This window comes from Mastigoproctus giganteus, chromosome 1 (assembly GCF_048544385.1).
Source record: "Mastigoproctus giganteus isolate SK-2022 chromosome 1, ASM4854438v1, whole genome shotgun sequence".
NCBI lineage: Eukaryota > Metazoa > Arthropoda > Arachnida > Uropygi > Thelyphonidae > Mastigoproctus > Mastigoproctus giganteus.
In genome coordinates, this window is record NC_143575.1 from 64,539,069 (window position 1) to 64,566,397 (window position 27,329).

The 27,329-nt window shown below is 35.1% G+C and overlaps 1 protein-coding gene across 4 annotated transcripts in view; it reads left to right on the top strand.

Annotated features, from left to right (window-relative positions):
• Positions 1 to 27,329, top strand: part of Vps13 (vacuolar protein sorting 13C) — a 1,645,987-nt gene that overhangs the window by 939,907 nt on the left and 678,751 nt on the right. For all 4 annotated transcript variants that reach the window (XM_090373229.1, XM_090373247.1, XM_090373239.1 and 1 more), the window contains exons 39-41: positions 5,964 to 6,113; positions 6,235 to 6,426; positions 22,847 to 22,966. In XM_090373229.1, the coding sequence (XP_090229355.1) occupies positions 5,964 to 6,113; positions 6,235 to 6,426; positions 22,847 to 22,966 (462 nt within the window). The remainder of the gene's footprint in view (positions 1 to 5,963; positions 6,114 to 6,234; positions 6,427 to 22,846; positions 22,967 to 27,329) is intronic.

Sequence of the window (27,329 nt, forward strand, 5' to 3'; positions counted from 1 at the left end):
TATGAAGTGCTTTATATATTAATAGTGACAAATGATGCAAGGCAGCAAGCTTATGCAGCACGAACTAAAAAAATAAATAAATAATATAATAAAAAAAAACTTTCAACACCACCTATCCATCCTCCCTAATAATTTATCTAACCCTACTTTAATTTTATTCAAACTACTGAATTTCACAATGCAAAATGGACATTTATTCCAAAAATCCATTATTCTCTGGATGAAAGCAAATTTTTACGTATTCTGTAACCATTCTTTCTCGATTTAAATTTATGCTCCTTTATGTGTGGTATCTTAGTAAGAGTAAGGATGGTATCAGCATTTAGTTTACTCAATCCATTCAAAGCCTTTTACACCTCAGTTAAGCCTCCTCACAAGTAATTCCTTACTGTTCTTGTTTATACTATAGCATGACCACGTCAGAGGAGTTTACAACTTAAATGATCATACAATCAGCTATAAATTAAATTTGTTTTACCAATTAGGGATAGTCCATCAAGTTTGGGGTTAATCAACAATGTTATGATGAGAGCCTTGTTGATTAACCCCAAACTTGATTTGGTACCATACCTTGATAGGAGCAATCAACCTAAAACTTTTGACCTGATTTGCAACATTTTTGAAGCATAATCTTATACTTCTGAACCAGATTCCCAGTTTTTTTTGCTTTAAATCTCATTGTATAATTATACTCCCTTTAATCCTTTTGAGAACTAGCTGGTTTGTAAAATCCTCAATATTAGCATCAGAAAACTTACTCTGGTTCTGTTCTATCTGTCTTTTTTTACAGAAAATGTTCCTACTTTCCCTTACAGGCATGAAAACTTTTTTGACTTGATCCACAATTTTTTTTGCATTTTTTCAACATGACCTTCTGCTTCTGAACCAGATCCACGGTTTGTGGATGCGTTAAATATCACATGTTAGCATTAGCAAAGTCACATGATGCAAGAAAGCAAGCTTATATAGCATCAACCAAAAAAAAAAAAAAAAAACACTCACCCACACTCCCTTCTCATTTCACCCATCCACTCGCTCCAAATGTTTGTCTAGTTCTGCCATGAACCTATTTAAGCTATCAACTTCTACGGCAGATGGAAGTTTGTTCTAGAAATCAACCACTCACTAGCTAAAGGCTTACTTCCACACATCTGTCCTACAAGTGTCTTTCCTCAATTTGAATTTATGCCCTCTCAGGTGATTATTCTGAGAAAGAGGAAGAATCCCATCGGCATTGAGCATGCTCAAGTCATTCAAAGATTTATACACCTCAATCGGATGACCTCGCAGTTGCCTAGTCTTCACAGACTTCACTTAAATTTTTGCAAATTACAGTGTGTGAAGCAGTAACCCCAAAGTAACATACGTTACTCTGGGGTTACTGCTTCACACACTGTAATTTGCAAAAATTTAAGCCTTTCTTCACAAGAGCAACCCTTTTTTCCATTCACTAATCTTGTAGTCCTTCTCTGTTCTCGTTTCAACAGGTCTACATCCTTCTTAAAATGAGGTCTCCAGACCTGTATACAGTACTCAAGTACCTGTACTATATCTAGTACCTGACCATTGCCTTATACAAGGGGATAATCACCTCCTTATTCCTGCTAGAAAAATTTCTGTATATCATTGATAAGACACCGTGAACTACTCTTGCAGACCATCTGCACTGCTCAGAAAACTTCATATCTGCCTGCACAGTTACCCCCAGGTCCTTTTCACTCTCTTCCACTGTCAGCATAGTACCACACAGTTGATACGTTACTCTGGGGTTACTGCTTCCCATATGCAGTACTTTACATTTGTCAATGTTAAACTTCAGTTGCCACCTCTCAGCCCATCTGCTCAACTTTTCTAGATCCTGTTGCAGCAGCGTATTGTCATTAGTGTTATTAACAACCCTTCTGACCTTCGTATCATCTGCAAACTTGGACATTAAGCCTGATATATACCATCATCGATATCATTAATGAATACAGAAAACAACAATGGAACCAACACTGAACCCTTGGGGGACTCCACTAATAACATTAGTCCACGAAGAGCAGTGTCCATTGATTATCACTCTGTTTTCTCCCACTCAACCATTCCTTTATCCATAGCAGCAATTTGCCTCCAATGCCACACTGCTCCAATTTGTGCAGCAGCCTTCCATGTGCAGCAGTATCAAAAGCATTTCTAAGATCTAAATATATGATATCAAAATTATTCTTTGCATCCAGTTCCTTTGTGACTACATCATAGTATTCAATCAAATTGGTCAGACAAGACTTATCACACTCCCATTTCCCATTACTTCCTTTAAGAACTGACAACTGATTTTTAATATCCTCGGTCTTAGCACCTCGGTTCTTATTAATTATTATTTATTTTTTTTTATTTGCAGAAGAAAATGTTCACTGTTTCCCCTTGCAATATATCTCCCAATAAAATTACCTCATTATCAATTAGAGTATTCAGCACTTGATGATTCATTCTTATGGTTACACACTTGAGAATATTTGACTTGGCACATTACTGAGCACTTGAATATCTACCAAGCTCTCAGTTTTGCCCATTAATATGCCAACCTCTAACTTAAGTTAACTGCATTTCCTACTTATGACACATAAAAAAAGTATCACCATCATTTACAATTAAAGAACTATACCAAGGAAAGCTTAAATCAGCTAACAGACCACAACCATGGCAAATCAGCTAGAACATAAACCACTATCTTCTGCTTCCTATATTTTCCCTGCTTATCAAATTTGTTGCTAGCTATAACTCTATTTCTAATTAGGATTTATGATTTATTTAGATACTTTTAGTTTGTTAAATAATGTTCTACAACAATGGAATTTTTATTCATGAAGTTTCTGCCAAAATTACCGCTTGTAAAGGTATATATAATAAGTTATAACTATATAAAATAAAATCTTGAAGAAGGGTTTGAAACAGTTTTTGTTTAAAGGGAATATTTGTGATTGCTTGAGTTTCAAAATTTAATAAGTTTATGTTAGTACTTATATGCAGTAAAATATTCCTCTTATTTAGTGTATCTATGTGATTTGTTTATGCCTTTCATTTCTCATATCAGGCCTAAGGAATTGCTTTTTTTTTTTTTTTTTTCTTTTTTATGGATAAAAATGCTACAGCAGAAGTGGGGAAATTGCACTAAACTTTGAGAATTATATTGAGAAACAGAATTATTTTCATTGTTGCTTATTAGCTGCTTCTAGAACTTTATGATCATCCTTCATATTCATATTTTCTTTGGGAAAATTATTTCTCAGACACAAGGAAACACATTACATGCATAACTTGAGGGATCCTTGTACACCACAAATATTAGCAGGCATAAACTTATTTACCCAATTGTGCTTGTAGAACTACTTATCTTGTTGCTGAACTGCTTATAGTATCCTTATTGAGATCTGCTACCATGCTATGGGTGGCCAAATTATGCAATTTGAAGAGAGATATGATTATTCAATTATCTTATTTTATAACTGAAATTTAAATTAATGCAGAATTAAAAATAATGTTTTAAGTATGAGTTTATCATTAACTCAATTTCTCAATTTAAACAGTACGAAATATGGTATAGATATTTACTCTTTCTCAGATCAGGTGGAAAAGGATGGTTGCTGATATATTAAAGTTTGCTTTCAGCGAGAGAGTAATTGATTGTCAGAACAAACTTCCATCTGATGTTGTGGAAGTAGGTTATTTGAATAAATTTAAAGAAGGATTAGACAAATTATCAGAAGGGATGAGCAAATATAAGTTCCTTGCATCATTTTTCCATTATTAAAATGAACATGAATATAGAGTAGTATTGTTCACGTGAAAATGTTATGAATTCAAAGGTGCATCATATTGTAGAGAATTAAATTCTCCTTTTACTTGAAAATGTTTCAGAAAGCTCACCTTTCTTTTGAGTAATCGAGGTATCACTTTATTGAAACACGCAAATTAAAATTAACTAAAACTTCATGAATTTTGAAGCTCAAACACACATTATTTTAATTATTTGAGATAAAAGTATATATATATATCAGACCTCTTTAAGAACAATTTCTAAGAAAGCAGCAAATATTTTTCTGAGGTTAAATTCTGTGAAATGTCTCTGAGTTTAACCCTGCTTTATTTTAAACAGGATTAAATTTATTTTTTAATAATAGCAAGTTTAAATTTCATGTATTACTTTTCTTAAATAATAAGACATTAAGAAATATGAATATTTCTTAATATGTCCAAATTTAAAAATAATCTGCTCTTTAAGCAGCAGATCATTTTTATATTCAGACATTTTTTCTGATTTGTGAGAATCATTTAAAGCATCATTCAAAATACAAATTAAATTTCACATTTCAAAGAAAGAATGGCTTATTCTAATAAATATGCAGTTTTATATTCATAATGTAAAATGTATTTTATAAAAATTTGTAAGATAATGGGAGATTTTTTGAAAGAAATGAAGTATCTCTAAATATATAAATTAGGGTTATTTTTTGACATGTGAATTAATGCTTAGTTTTACTGTTCTGCTTGTGGCAAGATTTCAATGCCAAACTACTGTTAAGTAGTTACTGAATTATATTGGGGGAGAGGTGAGCACATTTATGGGTTCACTGTGGTATTCTGTTTTCAAGCCTAAAATTATTGGCGGAGGAGCTTATGAAAGCAATAACCTCTTCTAATGGATACAGATGAAAGAATTCATTCTTTTGCCTCTCTTTGTCGGAAGTGGTTGCTTCTCTCATATTCTGATTCTCTACCCTGAAACTTTAATGCCACAGATTGAATTTCACAGCAAATCCATTCAATCAGTATGTTTTTCATACTGATTGAATAAAGGATTATGCTTGTAATTGGGGTTTGTGATCTCTCTCTCTCTCTTTCTGCAAGTAAAAAAATTAGAATTAAACATTAATTCATGTGTAGAAATCATTCTTATCTGTTCATTCTAAATAAATATTTTGTTTATATCTGAGCTGGACACACAAGGTCAAAGGAATTTAAGCTTATAGCCAGCATAAAAATATTACTGTATTTTGTAGTATCACATGGACTTACTACCTATGGACCATTTGGCTACAATCATACTTTTACTTTGATGAGTATCCATGTAATGCTTTTCTCTCAACATATGGAGTATTTATTGTTTAATTTTAGTGGTAAACAAACTGTTATTCTATTTAATTGCATTATTCCAAAAATCCTGCTGTTTTCATTTGGGAGAAGGGGGCACCGGTGGGCTATAGAATCAGATCTGAATCTCCAGTAGCTGACAAATTTTCTGAAAATGTATTGTGTCAGTCTAACTTTTCTTCCTTGAGTAATGCCTGAAATATATATCGATTTCGGTGGGAGGGAGAATCCGTGATCGGAGCTATGGAATTACAGTTTGTTATAGAAGCTCCAGGAACTAGTGAAATATAAGCTGAAAGTTTAGTGTTGATATTATTTTCCTTCTGAAACATGCTTGACATCTGAAACTGATATAGGAGCTTGACATCTTAAACTAATATAGGAACTAAGAGCACATCCCCCCAAAAATTTGGTATCAATCCTGTTTCGTTATAGAGTAATACCTAAACATTAAGAAAATGCATCCATTTATATAAAGAGATAAACTGAAAAAATTTGTGGGGAGGAGAATTTCTGAAGTTCTTATTTTAATAAAATTTGGGTTGGCTTGGTGAATCCTTCTGAAAGACCAGAATAACAATTTCATGAAAATTTGTCCATGCAGAGTCAAGTTGTTATGTTGGAACATTCAGAAAGAACATTCAAACATCATGAATTATGCATATGCAGACATGCCTAAAAAGAGTCTTATTAGTAAATGCTAACTATAAATTATAATTAATTATAGAATGAATTTTTTTTATCTTCAGATTTTTAATAAATAATAAAATCTATAGAATTAATATGTGAAATTGCATTTTATTAATTGAAATCTGTCATTTTTTTATTAGATTCTGAGTCCATGTGAGATAAGTCTCAACTACAGTTCTGTTGCTGAACAGCAACACGTTGCTATTAACTTCAGTGATATTATACTCCATGTTTCTCCCAATACAGTGCAATTATTAACTAATATACTGAGTGCTTTATCTAAACCAGAAGTAAGTATATCCAGCAAAGTTTTAATTTCACTTAAGAAATACATTCTTTGTGATTTTGTATAAATTGAATTCAGCCTTTTTATGTAATATTTTAAGCTACATATATACTCATTTATTGAAGGAAACAAAAGAAGAAGAGGTGGTAAAAGAAGTAAAAGACTATAGCAATATATGGAAAGTTTGTCATACCAAAGACTGTAATTATTGGTTCTTAGAAATAGATAAGACAGAAGGTGTAGAAGTGACAGAGGATCTTTTGCTGCATTCACCAGAAGAAGAAACAGTTCCTACTGAAACTCCTTTAACTGAACAGGTAATATGAGATGTGTATATATATATATATATATATATATATATATATATATATTTTTTTTTTTTTTAATAACAACTAAAATTATAAATTTTTAAGAATTTAAATCTCAGTTATCCTTCTGTCAAATGTCATATTATATTATTTGACTTTTCTAAATTATATAGGGTACCCCAAGAATAATCAGCCAAATCTTAGGGGTTAATTCATTGAGTGATTTTAAGCAAAAAAAGTTCATATTCACATATGAATGTCCAATTTCAAACCTATATATGGGAACATTGACAATTGTAAAAAGGGAAGAAAGAAAGGGGGTGGAATGTTAGGGGATAGGCTAGAATGGCATGCTAAACATTTATTTTAGAATTTCCAAAATGCTTTAAAATGATTGTAAAATTTACTCATCTTAAGTTGAAAACCAATTATTTTAAGAAATGAATGTCAGTAAATCCCTCAATAGTTGCTTACTTAAAATACCTGCCTTCTATTTGGATTCACATTTATGTGCATCCAAATAGAAGGCAGTGGCTAATGCTCCTAAAAAACGAAACAACAACAAACAACTGTCATTAATACTTTGCATGTACTTGTATGCAATACAAGTACATGCAAAGTACTTGAAGTAGTTGCAAAGTCTGAAGGGTTATGATTGGGAAAGTTTAGCTGGCTGAGGATAAAGAACTCATCAACCAAGCCAATGACTGGAATAGTGATGGTTCAGATAATTGGTAACCTCTTGAAAAAAATGTGTTTCCGTAATATTAAAATAAATACATACGTGCGCAGCTCATTCTCCAAAAAATCAAGGTATTTCCTTATAGAAATGATCACTGAAAACAAACATATGATCTGATTAATGGTTCTCAATAAATATATGGTGAGGAGTTGTTGGGAATGAAAATTGGTTTCAACCGTTTATGAGTATTGTCACCAACCCATACATGCTGATTACTAGTATTATATTCATTTCATCTCAAGTAAACATTTCTTAATTGGTGAATAAAGTGTACATACTTGTATTCATCAGGATTAGTAAGTACCTAACGAGTTCACGTTGTCTTGGCGCATGTCTTGGCACCAAACAAACAAACAAATGAGTTCACTTGAAGCTCATAATCTGCCTCCTTAAGGTGCCATTCTTGACAATATAAGCAATTGCTATTCTATTATGGTGCCATTCTTGTTGTTTCAAATGATATGGATATAAATGTTCCCTCAAAACAATTATTTTAGAAACTCCAAAGTTTTTGGATATTCGACAAGTACGGTATAAACCCTTTTAGCTGAATTCCATTTTACCAACCACCAGATTAACTGATGTTCTCCCCCCCCTCTCTTTAAAACATACTGTTTGATGGCCAGTATGCTTGCAGCTAGTGTAGTATATTACACCTGCCTGCTGTTGAGTTGTAATACTTCCTTAACTGTCAACTGTTTATTTGCTCCAAACTGTGTCCGCACCAGTAAAATTACTTATTATAATTATGTTGCATAATTTAATTAAATATCAATTAAATTAATGAAATATAGGTCAGAAAAAGTTATTGTTCCTATGAAAATTAAGTCGGATCTGTGGAAAGATTTGATAATGGAGTCTCTAAAAAAAAAATAATTATTGAATTAATTGTTGCTGAGATAACTGTGAAAAATCATAAAAAATATAAAGGATTTTGCACTTAGTTTGTTTCACAAGGATTGTTAAGTTCTTGCTCCACTTTAAAGAAACCAAAATTACAGATAGTAGACAATGCACTATGGCTGTGGTTTATGCATGAAAGGAAGCACGGAACTTCAATCAGTGAACCCATCAGCAGCATCAAAGAAAAGACCAAAAGATTGATGGCATAGACAGTTTTACAGCCAGTAAGTTGCTATGCTAATGGACTTCCAACACTCCTTTCCAAATAATACTTTTTACCACCAATATAAGTGGTTGCTATTTGCCTCTCTCCAGTGTATCTCTTGAAAATCTGTTCTGTTTATTTTCAGAATATGCAAAATGTTCTCTATATTTTGCCACCTAGGATCAATATGAGATCATCAAGCAGACTTTGATAATCTCATTAAGCACCTGCCTTGTCCTCTTCTTTTATTGAGGGATCTCAGCAGATATATGTAATAATAATGTGGGGGATATAATAGTGAAAATAATGAGCTTTTTTTCTTGAAAATGTGGAAGATAATACATTATTTTTTCACTTGTCTATCCATGTTTTTTTTTGTCAATGTTCTTCTGTCTGCTTGTTTCTGCTTCCTGGGAGGTTGAAGGCAGTCACAGTGGGAGTGATCATTTTCATCTAATATCTCCTTTGACAGGAGACCTTGTGAACTCAAGGATATTGCATTGGAAGTTTGATAATGCTGATTGGAATACCATTGAGCCACTGACACAATTTGACATCATAGAAATGATGCAGTGAAGTACATTACAGAAGAATTGTCCATGTAGCAGTAATCTCTGAATACTTTGGTTGAATTTAGAATGCATAGGCAAAAAAAAAGCTTAAAACAAAGCATTTGGGGAGGGGGTTATATTTTGATGATATGACCACATAGAATATTCAACATCACAGATAGAAGAAATCTTTGCTTTTTTCTCATTACTCATAACCTAGTCTACTAACACAAAGGTAAACTAGAAGGTCTGGGAAATGAAGTTAATTATTATGATGATAATAATAATGAATACTGTAGGCTTATTTTGGATAATTGCAGATAAGTTTATATTAGCATTAGTAGAGGCATATGATGCAAGAAAGCAAGCTTATGCAGCATCAGCCAAAAAAAAAAAAAAAAACCACTTCCCTCCATTCGTTCGAAATACCTGTCCAGCTGAGCCTTAAATTTATTTAGGCTATCAACTTCCACAGCAAGGGATGGAAGTCTGTTCCACCAACCAACTACCCTTGATGGAGGTCATTGTAGTGTCTGCCATGGAGTGTCTTCTTTGCCCATCTTTCTATCTTCGTTTCTTGTACCGTTTGGACGGGAGGGGTTTCCTCGCTTAGGTTGAGTGGGTTATACCACTTATCTGTCTTCCTTAGGGCCTTGTGGAGTGGTGCTGTGTTGTTCTCGAAGTAATCCTTCAGGTTAACTAACGCTGTTTTCTGTTGTTCTGTCAGTTCTATCAGGCCCCTTCCTCCCTCTTTCCGAGGTATTGTTATTCTCTCCACTGCTGACTTCGGGTGGTGTTGGCGACTCTTTATCATCGTTGTCCTTGTCTTTCGCATGATATCTTCTAGCTCAGTGTTAGTCCAATCTATCACCCTGAATGTGTATGTTATTACTGGAGCTGCATAGGTGTTTAGGGCTTTAACTGTGTTCCCTCCATTCAGTTTATCTTTCAGCAGGCTTCTGAGTCTCTGATGATATTTTTCGGTCAGTTACTTCTTGATTTCCTTGTTCTCTAACTGCTGAGCCTGCATCATCCCTAGGTATTTGTAGGTCTCTCCTTCTGTCATAGTTTTGATCTCTTTACCAGTCAGCAGCTGGTAGTTTCGGCCAACTAATTTTCCCTGGGGCAGTGTTGTGGGTCTTGCATTTTTCTAGACCAAATTCCATCCTGATGTCCTTGCTGAATTTTTCGGTGATCTGGAGTAGTTGCTGGAGTTGCTTCTTGGTTACCACGTAGAGCTTGATGTCATCCATGTACATTAGGTGGGTTAGGGTGTACAGGTTCTTTCTTCCTTCTTTGAGGTTATATCCATACTTGCTGCCGTTGAGCATGGTGGATAGTGGGTTGAGTGCTAGACAGAACCATAATGGGCTCAGAGCATCTCCCTGAAAGATTCCTCTTCTAATGGGGATTGGCCTGGTTGTGATGTTCTCGACCTTAATGGTGGTACTCCATTTCGCCATTGTTGCTCCTAGGAAGTTTTTCACTATCGGATTGACCTTGTAGATCTTCAGGGTCTCTATTAGCCAGCTATGAGGTACAGAGTCGAAGGCCTTGCTGTAATCGATGTAGGCTATAGTATATAGGTTGCGGTGCTTCTTGAAGGCTTGCTCCGTAACTGCAGCATCTATGTTTAATTGCTCCTCCACTTGCATCCTTTCTACATCATTGGGAGGCATGTGATTGGCCTGTATTTCACCGGATTTCTTGTATCTTCATCTTTAGGCTTCAGATATGTGACTACTTCAGTGAAAAACTTCAGGATTGTCTCCGGGTGCCTTATCATTCGACTGAACTGCTCTGCTAGGCGCTTGTGTGTTTGTGCAGGTGAGCTTCTTGTACCAGTAGTTGTGGATGTTATCAATTCCCAGGGTTCGCCAGTTGTGAGTGTTCCTGATCGACTGTTTTATTTCTTTCTCTCGAACCTCCCACTCTCTCATCTCTTGTATGTCCTTTGTTTTCTTCCGTTCTACTTCTATCCAGGGTACTTTGCTGTTATGGCTTACTTCACTGCTCCAGATATTTTCCCAGAACTCTTTGATCGTCTTCTTCTCAGGTGGTCCATTTCCTGCTTTCTCATCTTCACCCAGTTTCCTGTAGAATTCATGTGTGTGGTAATGTGGCTCTTTGGTCCTCATCAAAGATTCGGTTGTTTATTTTCCTCTGGGAGCTCTCTTTGTAACGGTGTAGTCTCTTGCTGAGTGCGAGGCAGTTCTGCTTCAGTGTGTCTAAGTATTCTCCTATTCTCTGATTTCTGGTCTCATTTTTGCTATGGGCGCGCTCTCTCTCTCTCTCTCTCTCTCTCTCTCTCTCTCTCTCTCTCTCTCTCTCTCTCTCTCTCTCTCTCTCTCTCTCTCTCTCTCTCGAGGATGCTCTTCACCTCTCAATCAATTTCTTACTTCTATTACCCTGTTGGTACTATGTCAACTGACCTATCTTGACTCTTAATTCTTCTATCTTCTGCTGATAGTCTTCTTTCCCAAGCTGGCAGTTCTTCTGTTTTCAGTTCTTCAGCTGCTGGTCTCTCGTTTCTTTTCCATTAATTCTAGTGGCTGCTATGGCAGCACTGTATACGGCTGTGTGGATATCCTCCAGTGTAGCACCATTGTTGTCTCAAGGTAATGTGGCATTATTTGCCGATTGAGGTGGTCTGTTACTCTCCACAGGATTTTATTTGGCCTCTGCTTAGGTAATGTGGCATTATTTGCCACTTGGGGTCCATTCCTTTGAATTCTGTTAGGGCCTTCTTCCACTTGTCTTCTATTCTGGAAAGCATGACTTCGTCTCTTTCCACTTCAGCTATTCTGGGTTGTATTTCCTCTTGCTGTTCCTCCTCTGGTTCCATATTGACTGTATCCTTTGTGCTTTGTAGCAGATCGCTGACATCCTGCTTGATTTTTTCGAAGATGGCAGGATCTATTAGGTTCTTCGTGACGATGGTCCTTCTCTGGTCTGCTAATCGCTGTTCGGTGACCTGAATATCCAGGTATCGTTCTAACCACTTGTTATGTAGTCGTGATCTGTACATTGTCATATTGGTCTCTAGCCTGGTTATTTCATAGTATGCTCGCATGATGTATGTATTCATTTCAATGCTCCACTTCATGCGTTGGCATTTTCTTCCTTCCTGAGTGATCACTAGCGCAGTTGCGCAGGAAACACTTCCAGTTTGTGAGGCTTTTGGTAGCCTTACAGGGAACAGCACCACTTGCTTCACTGTCTTGCTCGGGAGACTGTCTCCAACTTTTCGAACTAAGTCTAAGGCCTGAACGCGAGTGACTTTATCCTGCGCCACACCTGATGCAGTATGAATAGTATCTATCTGTGACATCATCCATCTATGGAGGTGGACTTGTTTTAGCTTCGGCTTATGTCCAGTGGTTTATTTATTTATTTAGTTAATTAGTTCTCATGGGTGACACCAGATGGCACTACCATCTGCCTCAGCCGTCGCTCCTCCCTTGGGGAAGGTAAGTCCAATGGGATAACTTTCACAATGTTTTTTTTTTTATCATTTAATATTATTATTATTATTATATCAGTCTCCCAGCGTAATAGAGCCACGTTCATTTCCACCAATGCTGGATTCGAACCCGGGTCTATCAGGCTGGTAGTCCAGTGTCTTAACCACTGGGCCATCATGCCCATTATTATTATTATTAGCTATGTGGTGCAAGGAAGCCTAAGGCTTATGCTGCACAAGCCAAAAAAAAAAAAAAAAATCTGAATTATCCGAATTACCCTGAGAGAGAGAGAGAGAGAGAGAGAAGAATGATGATATCCAGCTCAGGACTCTGGGTGTGCCAAGCTCACCAGGTATGAGCCCCTGGGGTTATAATTACATTACTGAAGCCAAGTTATATAAGGTCAGAGTTGTTTCTTGCATCCAGTTGTTTTATGGCTTCATCATAATAAAGTAGATTGGCTAGGCAAGACTTCTCCATACCCTGATCTAATAAAGTAGATTGGCTAGGCAAGACTTCTCCATACCCTGATCTAATAAGGACACCATTCATACTGAGATGGTCCTGTATCATCCTTAACCACAAACTCCATGACCTTACCGACCAGTGAAGCTAAACTTGGATTGTAGTCACCTGTGAACACTTTTGCATGCCCCCCCCCCCACTTTGTGGATCAGGAAGACGTTAATATATCAAGTGCATCACCCTAGTCTGATGATCTGATTAACATTCCCAACAGGCTGATGCACTCTTATGTAACCCAATTTTAGTATAACAGGATGTGTATCATCCACTTTTTGAACAATACCTTCTCTCAGTTTCAGTAACTTTTTTAATAGATTCTTCTCTGAGATCATTACATCTATTATCCACTGTGTCTTCATGATTTTTTCTCTATGCATTCTTTAATCTCATATAAATCCTGCTCAGGTTGCTGACAAACTAAATGAGTATTTTGCATCTACATTCACTAATGAGAAATTATTTAGGGAAGCATATGCCAGATGTTTATCAGAATCTAACAGGGAGGTAAATGATTTTGTAATAACAGAGGAAAGTGGAAGAGAAATTGTTGAAGTTAAACATAAGAAATGCACCTTGGTCTATACAATTATATTAAGGGACGCAATGAAGGAAATAAGTCTTCGCATATTTCCTTCACGTAGCCATAATTATGAGAGCATCTTTGAATTCAGGTGAGGTCCCTGTGGACTGCAGATGTGCGTATATATCCCTAGTTCACAAAAGAAAGTCAAACGGTGACAGGAATAATTACAGACCTGTTAGTTTAACTTCTGTTCCAGAGAAAATAATGGACTTGCTGGTTAAAGAAGGATACATCTAGACCACTGGTTCCCAAAATGGGTGATACCGCCTCCTAGGGGGCAGTGGAACAATTAAGGTTGGGACAGTAGCCTCGGGTGTATTTGGGGGGTGTTCAAGAAATATGTGCATTTAATGGCTTGTTGAGAATATGATACTATAAATAGGCGTCATGTATGAAATCTAGTTTAGATTGTTTTTGAATTGTGTGACAAGCAGTTAACAATAGTGCAAGTGTAATAGTATTCAATTCAAAAATTTTAATTCATATTTGATAATTTCGATATTTACGGATCACATACAAAGCAAATTGTATTGTTGTTTCAATAAAACATCAATTTACATGTGAGTATTTTTATACATTTTCTTACATACCTACTGTACGTTTCTATGGCTTCTAGTGTTTACTAATAATAGAATATTTTTATTGCATTATTAATGAAATCAGAGGAGCAAAATCATAAAAAAAAACTGTTAAACATTAATATTTATTTCTATCTATTGAATCATCTGTGTTAATTGGTAAATAAGGCATGTGTTAATAAGGAACAATTATATAAATAACGAAAAATTGAATAAAAACTATTAACCAATTCTTAATTGCATATTGATGTATTTTTTTTTAATTCATTATTTCTTGATAAATTTAGTTTGATGTTTGACAGTTTAATATCAAATAAATATATCTAATGCTGAGCAAAGAATAAAACCCAGTTTTATTAGTTTCATTAGTATTTTAGTTTTTTTTTTTTTTGCTGTCTTACTCATGAACCACTCATGTCATGGACACTATTCTAATAAGTATAACACAACTATTGCAAAGAATTTTGGTTCTGACTAGAGAAATATTAATTATATAATTTTTTTCTACAGATAATATTATGGTTGAATCTAAGAAAAAATATAGATAATATAGTATTCAATATTTGAACTATGGCTTTATTCATTCGCCTACAAACAGTATATTACCAATGAGTTTGATTTGCGAAAGAGTTTTATCAAATGAAGCTATGAAACCTTCAAGACTACGAGAACATTTGACAAAAGTTCATGCTGATAAAAAAGATAAGGATTTATTTTATTTTCAAGCACTTAAAGAAAAACGTTTGGACCAACCGACATTGGTAAAACTCTTTTCAACAGAATCCATACAAGATGACGATGGGTTGTGTGCTTCTTACAACATTTCATTACTGATTGCTAAAATGGGAAAACCGCATACTATTGGTGAAGAACTAATTGCACAAGCTGTAAGTGAGGTAATACGCACTATGCTGCACACGCCAGCATCTGATATTATCAATAAAATTTCTTTGAGCAATGCAAAGGAGAATTGATGAAATGGCTCAAGATGTTGAAGACTCATTATGTGAGTATTTAAAAACATCCCAGTTCTCTATACAGCTTGATGAGTCAACTTTGTCAGGAAATGAAGCCTTACTTTTAGCATATGTGCGATTCATAAAAGAAGAACAAATTTGAGAAGAATTATTATTTGCTAAAAATTTGAAAACTGATACTAAAGGAGAATCGATATTTCATGCATTGGAAGAATTTTTTAAAGAAAAAGAAATACCCCTGAGTAATATCTTGTTAGTTGCTACTGATGGTGCTCCAGCGATCATAGGGCGCTATAGGGGGGGTTTCTTGCATATTTAAGAAAGGCGGTGCCGAATGCATTCGCTGTACACTGTCATCCATCGTCAACATTAATTGCCAAAAATCTGAATGAATGCCTACATAGATCATTAGATTATGTCATTAAAGCACTCGACAAAATCAGAATCACTTCATCGAATGACATATTGTTTAGACAACATTGTATTGAAAACAATGAAGAATTCAATCACTTGCTGCTTCATACAGAAGTTCATTGGCTATCGAAAGGTACCTGTTTGGATCAGTTTAAAATCTCTTTAACTCCATGCTAGAGTTTCTAGAAAACAAAGATGATGCTTTACGAACCAACTTGATTGATTCCAAAAATGACATAGCTTATTTGACAGACTTGTTCAACAAATTTAATGAAACAAATATACAACTTCAAGGCGATGAGCTGAATTTAATAAAAGCAAAAGCTGTTATTTCAGAGTTTGTGGCAAAACTTCTTCTGTACAAACAAAATTTAGGACGAGGGGAATTCAGCCAGTTTCCAAATTTATCATCAGTAGAAAAATATGATGAAGACTTAACTTACCTATTGTCAGCACTTGGATGCTCTCCATTCTGACTTAAAATATCTTCAAATCAGCAATTTGAAGATATTTTAAAAATGAACATACTCGATTGGGTTCTGAATCCTTTTTCAAGTACAAACACAGAAGAATCTCCAAAATTACAAGAAGAACTGATCGATGTAACAACAAATGAAGAATTGAAATTTAAATTCAAAGGCAGCTACCAACAATTCTGGCTGCAAAAGCAGATACCTACAGTTTGTCCTGGATTATGGGCTATAATACAAAAGTTTTAATTGCATTTCCTTCATTATATTTAGTGGAATGTGGGTTTAGTGCAGTCACAAATTCGTTAACAGAAAAAAGAAACCGACTGCAAATAGCGAATCGCAGTGATTTAAGAATACTGCTGACAGAAATAGAGCCGAGGATTAATACATTGATAGCAGCGCACCAGGTTCATCCTTCTCATTAGGATCATTTTTAATGTTGTTCGTAATTTTTATTTTCATATTATCCTTCGTTATTTTAATTTTCTGTGTGTAATGCGAATGGTTACTATGGTTGATTTAACGTCTTTATTTACTATGTTTTAAGACATGGGTAGATATATAGATACATAAAAAATGCAAATTTTTTACTATATCTTTCTGTTTGTTCCATTAAAGAAGGTAGATTTCCGGGGGGGGGATGCTGAGTAATTTTTTTTCTGAAAAGGGGCCGGTAGGACAAATAAGTTTGGGAACCTATGATTTAGATAAAGCTGCAATTACACTTCAGACACAGCATTGGTTTGTTAAGGGGAAATCTTGTCTGACCAATTTTATTGGATACTACAATGCCATAACAGAGGAACTGGATCCAAAAAATAATTTTGATTAAAAATTTAAATTTAAATATTATTTAAAATATAAATTTCAATTTAAATATTAAATTGAATAAAAAAAATTGAATTTTAAAGACAATTTCTGTTGTGTGCCTCCATAGCCAGGTGGGAAGGAGCAGCAGTGCATAGCACACGCCTCTTGATTAGACCGGGGTTTGAGCCCGTCACCACCAAATACGGAGGATGCGGAAAGGTCAGGGAATGACCACCGCATATTCCCGGAGCAATATGGCCTTAGTTGCTAATACTCCTAAAAATCAAATATTTGTTGTCGTTTCTGGGCCATTTTTATTTCTCCTTGGAATATTGTTCCCACATTTGGAGCAGTGCCCCCAAAACCTCTCTCAGAAGAGATCAGTTAGGTTAATTAATGATTCCTCTCTAACAGAGTCTCTCCACTTGCTGTCTTATAGACATACTGTTTCTGCTGCATGCCTTTTTTTACAGATACTTCCACAGGCACTGTTCTTCTGAGTTGGCTTCTATAATTCCCGCTCGCTCTTTCAAAACAGTTCGAACACATGCCGCCACCAGCCAACATCCATTGACTGTCCAACTTCAAACTCACAGAACCAACATTTCATCTTCCTCGTTTATTCATTCAACTGCCGTTTTCTGGAACAACATTCCTTCATATATGTTTCCTGAAAATTATAATCTAGAGAAGTTCAAGGCTAATGTCAATAAATATCTTCTTTCATCTTCTCAACCTCCAATCCAAGCACAGTACTGAGTATTATAGGTTCTAATACCTCTCGTGTTGAAAGAAGGGAAAAAAAAAAAAAAAAAGAGAGAGGAAGAATCTCATCAGCTGTACACCTCAATGAGATCACCCTGCATTCCTAGTCTCAGGCACTGCAGTTTGCAAAACTTAAGCCTTTTTTGCTAAGAGCACCCCTTTGTTCCCCTCATCAATCTTATTGGTCTTCTCTGTACTCATTCTAGCAGCTCTACATCCTTTTTAAAACGAGGCTTCCAGACCTGTATGGAGTACCCAAGGTGTGGTCTGACCATTCCCTTATACAGAGGGATAATTATTTCCTTATTGCTACTTTCACTGCTTAAAAAACTTCATATCTGACTCCACAGTTGCACAGGTCTTTTCATTCTCTCTCACCTGTTGTAAAAATATGCAGCCTTTGTGGTTGATGTTTAGCTTTAGCTTGGCCATCTTCCTTCTGTTTTGAATTGTGTTCCAGGTGGGGATCTTTTAAATGTTGATACACTCCAAAATGTCATATATAGTCATGCTTGTTTGCAGCAGATCAACTGTCTCCACCCAGATTTGCTGAGCTTATTTCCACATGGTGTCCTGATTGCAAATGACAAATTTTGCAGCTTCAGTTATGCCTCTTCAACTGTACTACTCCATACCAGTAGTCTAAATAACATGTGCTTGTTCATTGTTATCCCATTAATAACAGGAACATTGTGTGCACACACGCACACAGGATGATCATATAAGTCCTGACAAATTTGGATAAAAACTTATAATTATTTTAAAATTATACATAATTATAAATAAACAAACAAAGAATTAATTCAAACATGTGATATAATATTATTATCTTTCTTTTCTCTTAGGAAAAGAATTAGGAATGTTAAGAAAGTTGCAAGATCTCAACATTCTCATTATCTTTGCTCAGTAGAAGCCGAACTTCAGTTTCGGCCTTTCTGGTGCTAATTCAAACAGTTAATAAGACTGCCTAGAATTCCTGTGCTGAATATCTCAAGTCTCCTCTTGGCATAGCTAACTTTTTTGCTACCCATTTTATCAAAACCCAAAAAAATGGTAAGAAAAAACTTGGATGGGTAGGAATAAAATATGGTTGCTCTCCTGAACAGCCATGTATTCCTTTCAGCTTAGTTGTTGAATCTGATACAAATAGCTGCTGCTGTGGTAGATTATTCTCACAGTTTGACTTCAATTCAGCCATTTCATGTCTTAAAGATTTCACTGCTCCTCATCCTGACACCTTCTGCAATCATTGTGAAAAGAGAAAAAAAAAAAGAAAAAAGAAAAGTAGTTCTTTTCTAGCACCAATCCTTACAGGGGCTCATATATGGGCTTGGCAGGGTTCCGAGCTGGATATCATCATTCTTCACTTTCTTGGTGATTCCTTTCTACTTCTCTCTCTCTCTCTCTCTCTCTCTCTCTCTCTCTCTCTCTCTCTCTAGGTAACTTGGGATTTTTTTTTTTTTGGCTAGTGCAGCATAAGCCTCAGGCTTCCATGCACTATATGGCTAATAATAATAATAATAACTGCCTTCTGCATGATATTTACCCTTCTGCTTTCAGAGTGACCTACATTATTCCCATATATAAAAACAGAGTAGTTGTGCTAACCTTAGCAGCTGTCATTTGCTAACACAATTGCTAATATACTTTTCTTTCCAGAAAATACACCCTTTCAGACCTATTCCCTGTTCTTGCAAACTAATTTGGACAAAGAATATCAAATAGATTCCCAATTTCACATGTCATTTTCTTTTCAAGTTTCAATTTATGCTGTGTGATTTTTTTTTTTTTTTTTTAGTGGATTTACTTGAATCATTGCTTAGTAATCAGCAACTAGCTGTAATAATAAATGAAATTTCTTCACCAAATCCATTTACTGTTTCACAAGGTGACCCTCATAGTTCACCCTTAGGACTTCTCTTTATTTTTATTATTATTATTATTATTAGACATATAGTGCAAGGAAGCCTGAGGCTTATGCTGCACCAGCTAAAAAAAAAATTTCCAAGTTACCCAGAGAGAGAGAGAGAGAGAGAGAGAGAGAGAGAGAGAGAGAGAGAGAGAGAGAGAGAGAGAGAGAGAGAGAGAGAGAGAGAGAGAGAGAGAGAGAGAGTAAAAGGGAATCACCAAGAAGAGAAAAATGATGGTATCCCGCTCAAGATCCTGGGTGTGCCAAGCCCATACTCACTAGATGTGAGCCCAATCTGTCAACTTTTTCACTCTGCTAATGTTCACTAGCAACTCTATGAAGATGATCTTAAACTTTATAATGTCATCATCTCTCTCAGCCTGACAGGAATTGAACTACAATCCTGCGTTGACTTACTTTTGGTTTGGCTCAACAAAAATAACTTGTTTCTACATGCCCTGAAATGTAAATTGTGCAGTTTGACTCATAGTCATATTCAATTTGGAAGCATTTGACACCTTCAGACACTTGGGTATCTTATTCTGACCTGATCTTCATTCCTCCTGCTACATTAATCTCATAATATAAAGCTTCACAAAGTTATAATCTTTCTTAAAAATTATGAATCAGTTTGCCAATATTTCAGAATCATCTCTCTACCTTAAACAACAACTCCATGTGTTTTTTTTTTTTTTTTCAACAACTCCATGTGTTTTTTTTTAGCAATATCAAATGCTATTATTAATTTTTTTATCTTGAACAAATACTTTTAAGTGTACCTCATATGAATTCCTATCATCAAACTAATTTCTCAGTGCTTGCCCCTGATACTCATTATTTTCTTGCTGGGCAATTCTCTGTTCCATTTTGTTAGGCAGTAAGCAAAAACCAGACTGATTATATGCTTAACCAGATGGAGATTATGCGTAAGAAATTGATCTCTTTCATTAAGCCTAATTTTGTATAAATTTCAAGGTATTATACTCTAATTCTCAGCATTTTCACCTGAGCTTAGGAGAAAGTTGAGAATTGCAGAGGAAATTTACATATAAATATGTGTAAATAAATATATAAATTAATAAATGTTTACTTTAGTGTCGAAATAAAGACAGTTTCTTAGAAATGAGATTATAACTGGAACTTTCACCCTGCATATAATATACACATTCATATTTTATATGTACATTTATATTATTAAGTTTAAGATGGTAAAATTGATACTGTTGAGAGTGATTCAAATGAAAACAAAATTTTGATTGTCTAAATTTAAGTTGCATACCACTTTAGTTATAAATTTATAGATTGGTATTAGTGTTTCTTCCGAATAATAGGTATATTGACTGTCTTGTTCATCAGGAGTGACGCACAGATGCAGAGAAAGTATGGCCTTCACAGTGGAGGATATCAATCTAATAGAAATTTATCATCATATGGAAAATGTGTAAATCGCCGCAAAGGAAGAAACTGTGGAGGATAACTCTCACCCAATAGTAGTTCATGCAGTTATCACAGAAGAAAATGTTGTCTTTGTACACATGATCATCAGGGCAAATCACTGCATAACAGTTGATGACATAGCCATCAACTGTTATGCAATATCATCTCAGTTAATGATATCTCATGTTTTTGGATGACCGAAAAATGATCTGGCAGGACAAGGAAGTTAAGAAAGCCATAAAACAATAACCAAAACACTTTTATGGGTTTTGTTTATATTAGTTATCACTTTATGGTCAATTACAATCCATTACTGGTTGGAGTAGATACTCTAATTCCATGCTAATCTGTTTATTGAATATTAAACATATATGAAACATACTTCAGTAAGTTTATCAGTGACTTCACATATTAAAATAATTTACTTATTCCATTGAATATAGTATGAAATCATGATTATACAGGTGACCCCCCGCTTAACGCTGAAAATTCGTTCCGTAAAAACAGAGCGCTAAGTTCTGTAAAATCCGCACTAAGCGAGCGCTGCATTCCCAAAAGGTAACATATGAATTTGTGAGTTGCGGTCGCTGCCATAGGATATTTCCTAATCAATAATAAATGGTAGTGAAAAGATGCACAAATATCGGTCAAAATATTTAATATACAAATATTTGTACATATAAAATATTCTGCATTACATACGTATATAATTATGTGGTAACTACTTACATATCAAAATTAAACTTACAATTCCAATTAAAATCATGAATTTAATTGATCTAAATTGATTTAATTTAATTGATGAATTTAATCATAAAAATGTGTCGATTTTGGGTTGAACTTTGGCCCTCTTCCAAATAAACTAAAAGGGGTATTAATAAAAAATCCCTGCAGCGTTTACCACCCAACAATAAAGTCAACCGATACTTCGCTGCTTTGAAACCTGGCATGCTTATTTCTTCTTTCAATATGAAACTTCTTTTAAGCATTCGTTTCCACAAAAGTCCTGCTTCATCTATGTTAAAAACTTGTTGAGAAGTATAACACATAATATCCCTCTTCAATAATTTTAACAAGTTCTTTTTTGGAAGTTTCTGCACTTGTGGCTTCTCCCTGGGTTTTAAATCTATTCAACCAACCCTTACTAGTTTTAAATGGTTCCACATTTTTTTTTTTTTTTTTTTTTTTAGGTGAGTTTTCTTCAGATCATCATATTGGCTAATCTCTCTGTCTTCGTACTGCACTCAGACATTGTTGCTTTTTCATTCTTATCAGCCATTATTAACTCTTCGAAAATGTAACTGCGTTGGTTGCATTAATTATCATACAATATTCAAGTAAACTGTCCGTTTCGCATGATGGCTAATATGGTACTGAGTGATGACTAGACTTCGGATAAATGCATATAATGCAAATATTACAAGCAATATACTTGATCATTTTTTAAAATGTTGATCTCGGGACTACGTAACAAGTCACTGTACTGCAATTAAATTAGCGTGCGAGAAAATTTCACTGAGTGTGGGAAAATTTCTCAAGTCGGCGTGGGAAACGTTTTAATTCTGTTTTGCTATTCATTTTCAAGCTATCGACTCCATCAAATGAAACGATTTCGTTAAATATGCCAAAAATGCAATCTGTAAAAGAGCGTTATAGTGATTTGTAACAACGTTATAGTTAGATACAGGTTATAATATAAGAACAGCGTTATAGCGAATCAGCGTAAAGCGAACCACGTTATAACGGTGGTCTGCTGTAATATAAGCACCTTGTTTAATTTTCACTGAAACGTTAATTTTTAAGCTTAATGATAAATTTTGTAGTATTTAAATAATTTGACCTGCATTTCTTTCTCTCTCTCTCTCTCTCTCTCTCTCTCTCTCTCTCTCCACTTTTTTTGAGATCATTGTGCTTCTCAGGTCAGACTTAGATTGACAATTTTACATTGATTTTTGATGAGGATTTTCCTTTTTAAAGATTTTCTTGTTCCTTTGTATTTGTTATTTAATATATCATATTTCTCTTACTGACATAAATAAAATATTCATTTTCCATAAAACAAAGTAGCTCAATAAGATCTTTTTTTTCTACAGTTGATGGTCACAATGAATAAAATACTTCTGACAATTGAAGCTGGTGTAGGAACAAGAACTCTGCCTATGTTACTGTTGGAAACTAGCTTTCGGGCAGATATGAAGAACTGGAGTTCCAATGTATGTACTTGGCTTTTATTGTACATTTAATTTAATGAATTTAATCTATATACAGAGAACCTCAGTGTACATGGATTATATATATATATATATATATATATATATTGATCTATTTTGTTTAATTTTTTTTGTTATTTTTTGTTTAATAAAATCGATCAATATAATTTCATGGACGTATAATGTCTAATTGCCCTTTGTACAATAGCATTAACGTTGCACAACTGACAAACTCCTAGCACTGTAAAATTGACTAGATATCATTATCATAACCATCATTAAGAACACTGTGTGTGTGTGTGTGTGTGTGTGTGTGTGTGTGTGTGTGTGTGTGTGTGTGTGTGTGTGTGTGTGTGTGTACGTGCGCATCAATGGGAAATATTGCTATTTCAGGTCTTGCAATGATATATGGCATGTCAACCTGCATTCCATCTTTTTAAAATTTTTTTCCATTCTGAAATGACTAGTTGAGGATCCAACCAATAATAAAAGAAAAAAGTACCAACTAATAAGAGAATGGTTCTAAAATGATTAAGCTTGAAGAAAATGCAAAATTGTTAGCAAGGGAAATTATGATGATCAATTTACAAAATTTTCATCCATCCTAGATTAAAATTTTTGTTATGAGAGGAGCAGCAATGATGCAATTGACAGGATAACTGCTAATAATAAAATATTTTGGTGGTAGTAAATATTAAAGATGATCTTATTACTAATGTGAATACAAATTATTATCGCTACCAGTACTGAAACTTCTGGCATGTTAGTTGCAGGAAATGGTTCTTCTGATGGAATAATTCAGGAGTAGACCGATTTTCCAATTCATGATCAGTATTGTGCAACTTTCCTGAGCATGTAAGCAGTTATTAGATTTCTTAGATTTGCTGAGACATTGCAAAGAGTAAAAAATTGGCTAGGGAACCTACTTATATTAAAAATTAAAAATGGGCTGCAAAGACAAATTCTTTATTAAAGAAGTAGATTATGTTGAAAAAAGGCTAAATCCTATTCAGGTAGCCCTCGTTTTGCGCGGATTCACAATAGCGCCGGTCACTAACCACAAAGCCATTTTTATTTTTATTATTTTTATTTTTTTTCTATTTTTTTATAAATTGAAAGTTTAAAATCGTCAGACAAAATTTATGGGCATCATAACATACCATGCACTATTCACGTGATCAAGAACAAATGAACTAATCGGCAATTAATGCATCCATATCAGAAACAAGAAAACTTCCCGCCCTCAAAGTAGCCACTCATGGAAGTGGGAGGTAAAGCATTTGGTTGGTTGTTTACGCCATGTACACGTGTTGGAAATTTATTACTAATTGTTCTATTACTAAGTTAAATACATAATCATTAATAGTAGTGATAGCAGTGTGCAGCTTTTGCCAATCGTGATAGCCTTGCGCAGTTTTTGCCAATCGTGATAGCCTTGCGCAGTTTTTGCCAGTCATGTTATTAAGTTTTTTATTTAATTAGAATAAAGAGACACCATGTCTGGTAAAAGAAGTTTAATGAATACTAGTGAAAATGAAAGCACGAAAAAGGCACGTCAATCTATCACATTGGAAAATGAGATGGGGGTTATTTGGAGGATAGAAGCTGGTGAAAGTCGCCCTAATGTGTGTAGGGCTATGAATATGCTTCCATTGACTGTTACTACAATTATGAAGAATGCTGATAAAATAAAACAATTGATTCAAAGTGCTACATGAGTAAGTGCTACACAATTTAGTTACAGCAGAAATAAGCTTTTGGAAAAAAATGGCGCAATTGCTGACACTTTGGGTCAATGATTTGAACCAAAAAAACATTTTCTTGACCCAAGCTGTAATAACTGAAAAGGCTAAGTCAATTTTTGAAGACTTAAAGAAGAAAGAAAATCAGTGCAATGAAATATTTTTGGCTAGCAGGGGATGGTTCATGAGATTTAAAGCAAGAACCAAATACAGAAGTGTGAAAATTACTGGTGAGGCAGCATTTGGGGCAGCTGGCGCATTCCCTGCAGGCCATAGTACAGGAGGGTGATTACCTTTCAGATCTCATCTTCAATGTTGATGAAACAGGCCTTTATTGGAAAAAATTGCTCTCAAGAACCTTCATTGCCCATGAAGAAAAGTCGGCTCCTGGATTTAAAGCATCAAAAGACAGGTCGACACTTTTGTTGGGAGCAAATGTGTCAGGCAATTTAAAATTGAAGCCAATGTTGGTGTACCATTCAGAAACACCACATTATGAAAGGTTTAAACAAAACCGTGTTGCCTGTGTACTGGAAGTCAAACAAGAAGGCTTGGGTGACACAGGATGTCTTCTTGGATTGGTACACCAACTATTTTTCCCTACTGTTCTGAAATTCTGCAATGACAAAAATTTACCAACCAAGGCTATTCTTTTTTTGGACAATGCTCCTGGACATCCTACAAATCTGGGGGAAGTCAGAATGCCTCTTAAAGTTAATGTTGTCTACATCCCCCCTAATACAACATCAGTTTTGAAACCCATGGACCAGGGCTTTTAAGCTTATTACCTGTGGCAAACATTTACAGAAATGGTGAAAGCTTTGGATGTGTCCAACATTACCATCAGAAAATATTGGCGGTCGGTTGATGTCTTAAAGGGCATCAATCACATTAATACAGCCTGGCAAGAAGTGACTGTCAGTTGTCTAAATGGAGTGTGGCATAAACTTCTCCCAGATCTCATGAATGACTTCAGAGGATTCAAGCCACAACAGAATGTTGTAGAAGACATCAGCTGGCTTGCACAAGAGGCAGGGTTAGAAGAAGTTACAGTTGAAGATGTAACTGAGCGCTTGAAGAGTTAGCTGCAAAACTCAGCAGAAGAAGACTCTCCTCTAAAAATTATGACGACCAGTGATCTACAACTGATCCTTGCAAGTGTAGTCCCTGTCCCTCACTAATGAGCTCTGTGACATTGATCACAACTGGGAGAGGAGTGCCACAGTTAAAAGGAGTGTCACATCAACCCTGAACCTGTATTTTGAAATTCTTAAAGAAAGGAGGAAGAAATCCAGCCAATCAACACTTGATCCTTTCTTCAAAAAAAGGCAATCTTCTCAATCAGGGCCGTCAACAGCAGATCCTCAACCAGGACCTTCAAGAGGCAACTAAAACTCTGACATTACGCCAATGTCAAAATGTTTTATGTATGCATTAATTTATTTTTTTTTTACATGTACGTACTTACTATATTAATAGAGGTTAAAAATAAAACACTTTTCTAATTAAAAATGTTTATTTCTTTGCTTTAAATATACCAGTATTGAAAAGTGCAGGTAAAATTTTTGGTGCCTGGAACCTAACCCTGTGATTTCCCATTGACTATGATATAAAGGGTATTCAGACTATTTCCCCATTTGCACCTGTCCCCCCAGGAACCTAACCCAAGCGTAAATCGAGGGCTACCTGTATAAGCTATTAAAAGAGCCAAAAAAAAAAAAACAAAAATTTTCTTGAAAGGCTGGACAACAACTAGATTCTTGGCACATACTTACCAAATTTTCAAGCATTGTTATAGTTTGTCAATAACAATGCTTGCAAAGTTCCAGTTTCATTTCAATCATCAGAATATGGACTATTTCATATTCTAGTTCTATTAAAAAAAAAAAAAAAAAAAAGAATAACTTGCTAAGTTTCTTCCAACTGATTTTTGAACTTTCCCAAGCTGTCAATCTCAACCACCAATGGAAATAACATATTTCAATAATTAACAGCTTGCTGGCTAAAAGAACAAGCTTCTTACAAACAGACTAAATATCTTCCCCCATAATTTGAATTTATGCTCATAAAAAAAAAAGGTAAAGTGCAGCCATTATCAACCCACTGCAGGATGGAAGCCTCCTCAACAATTCATGCTTGAGGGGAAATGGACCATAATCTGCCACGCTTGTCCAGTGCGGGTTGGCAGATCGACCGTATTCAGCAGTCAGGGGCTTGAACCCTGTTCTACTCAAAGAGCATATGCTATGCATGCCCGACCCTGACCACTCGGCTACGGAGGCCTGTACCTAATTTGGAATAATTTATAACTGCAAATTTTGCTATCATCGATTTTACTATCTCCTCAGAGCCCTCAATCAGGTCCTCTCTAAGGTGTCTGTTTATCAAGCTATGTTAGATCACATATTCAGTCTTTTCTCATAAGGATGCCATTTTGCAGATGTCGCTGAACAATGACATCTGCAAAAGGGCATGTCCAAATAATGGAAATCACACCTAAAAAACTTTTCTTAGGTGTGGTTTTCTTTACCTGTATTCAAACACAGTATTCAAAGTGCAGTCTTACAATTGCTTTATACAGTAGGATTATGACCTCCCTGTCCCTATAAGCAAATGGTCAATAA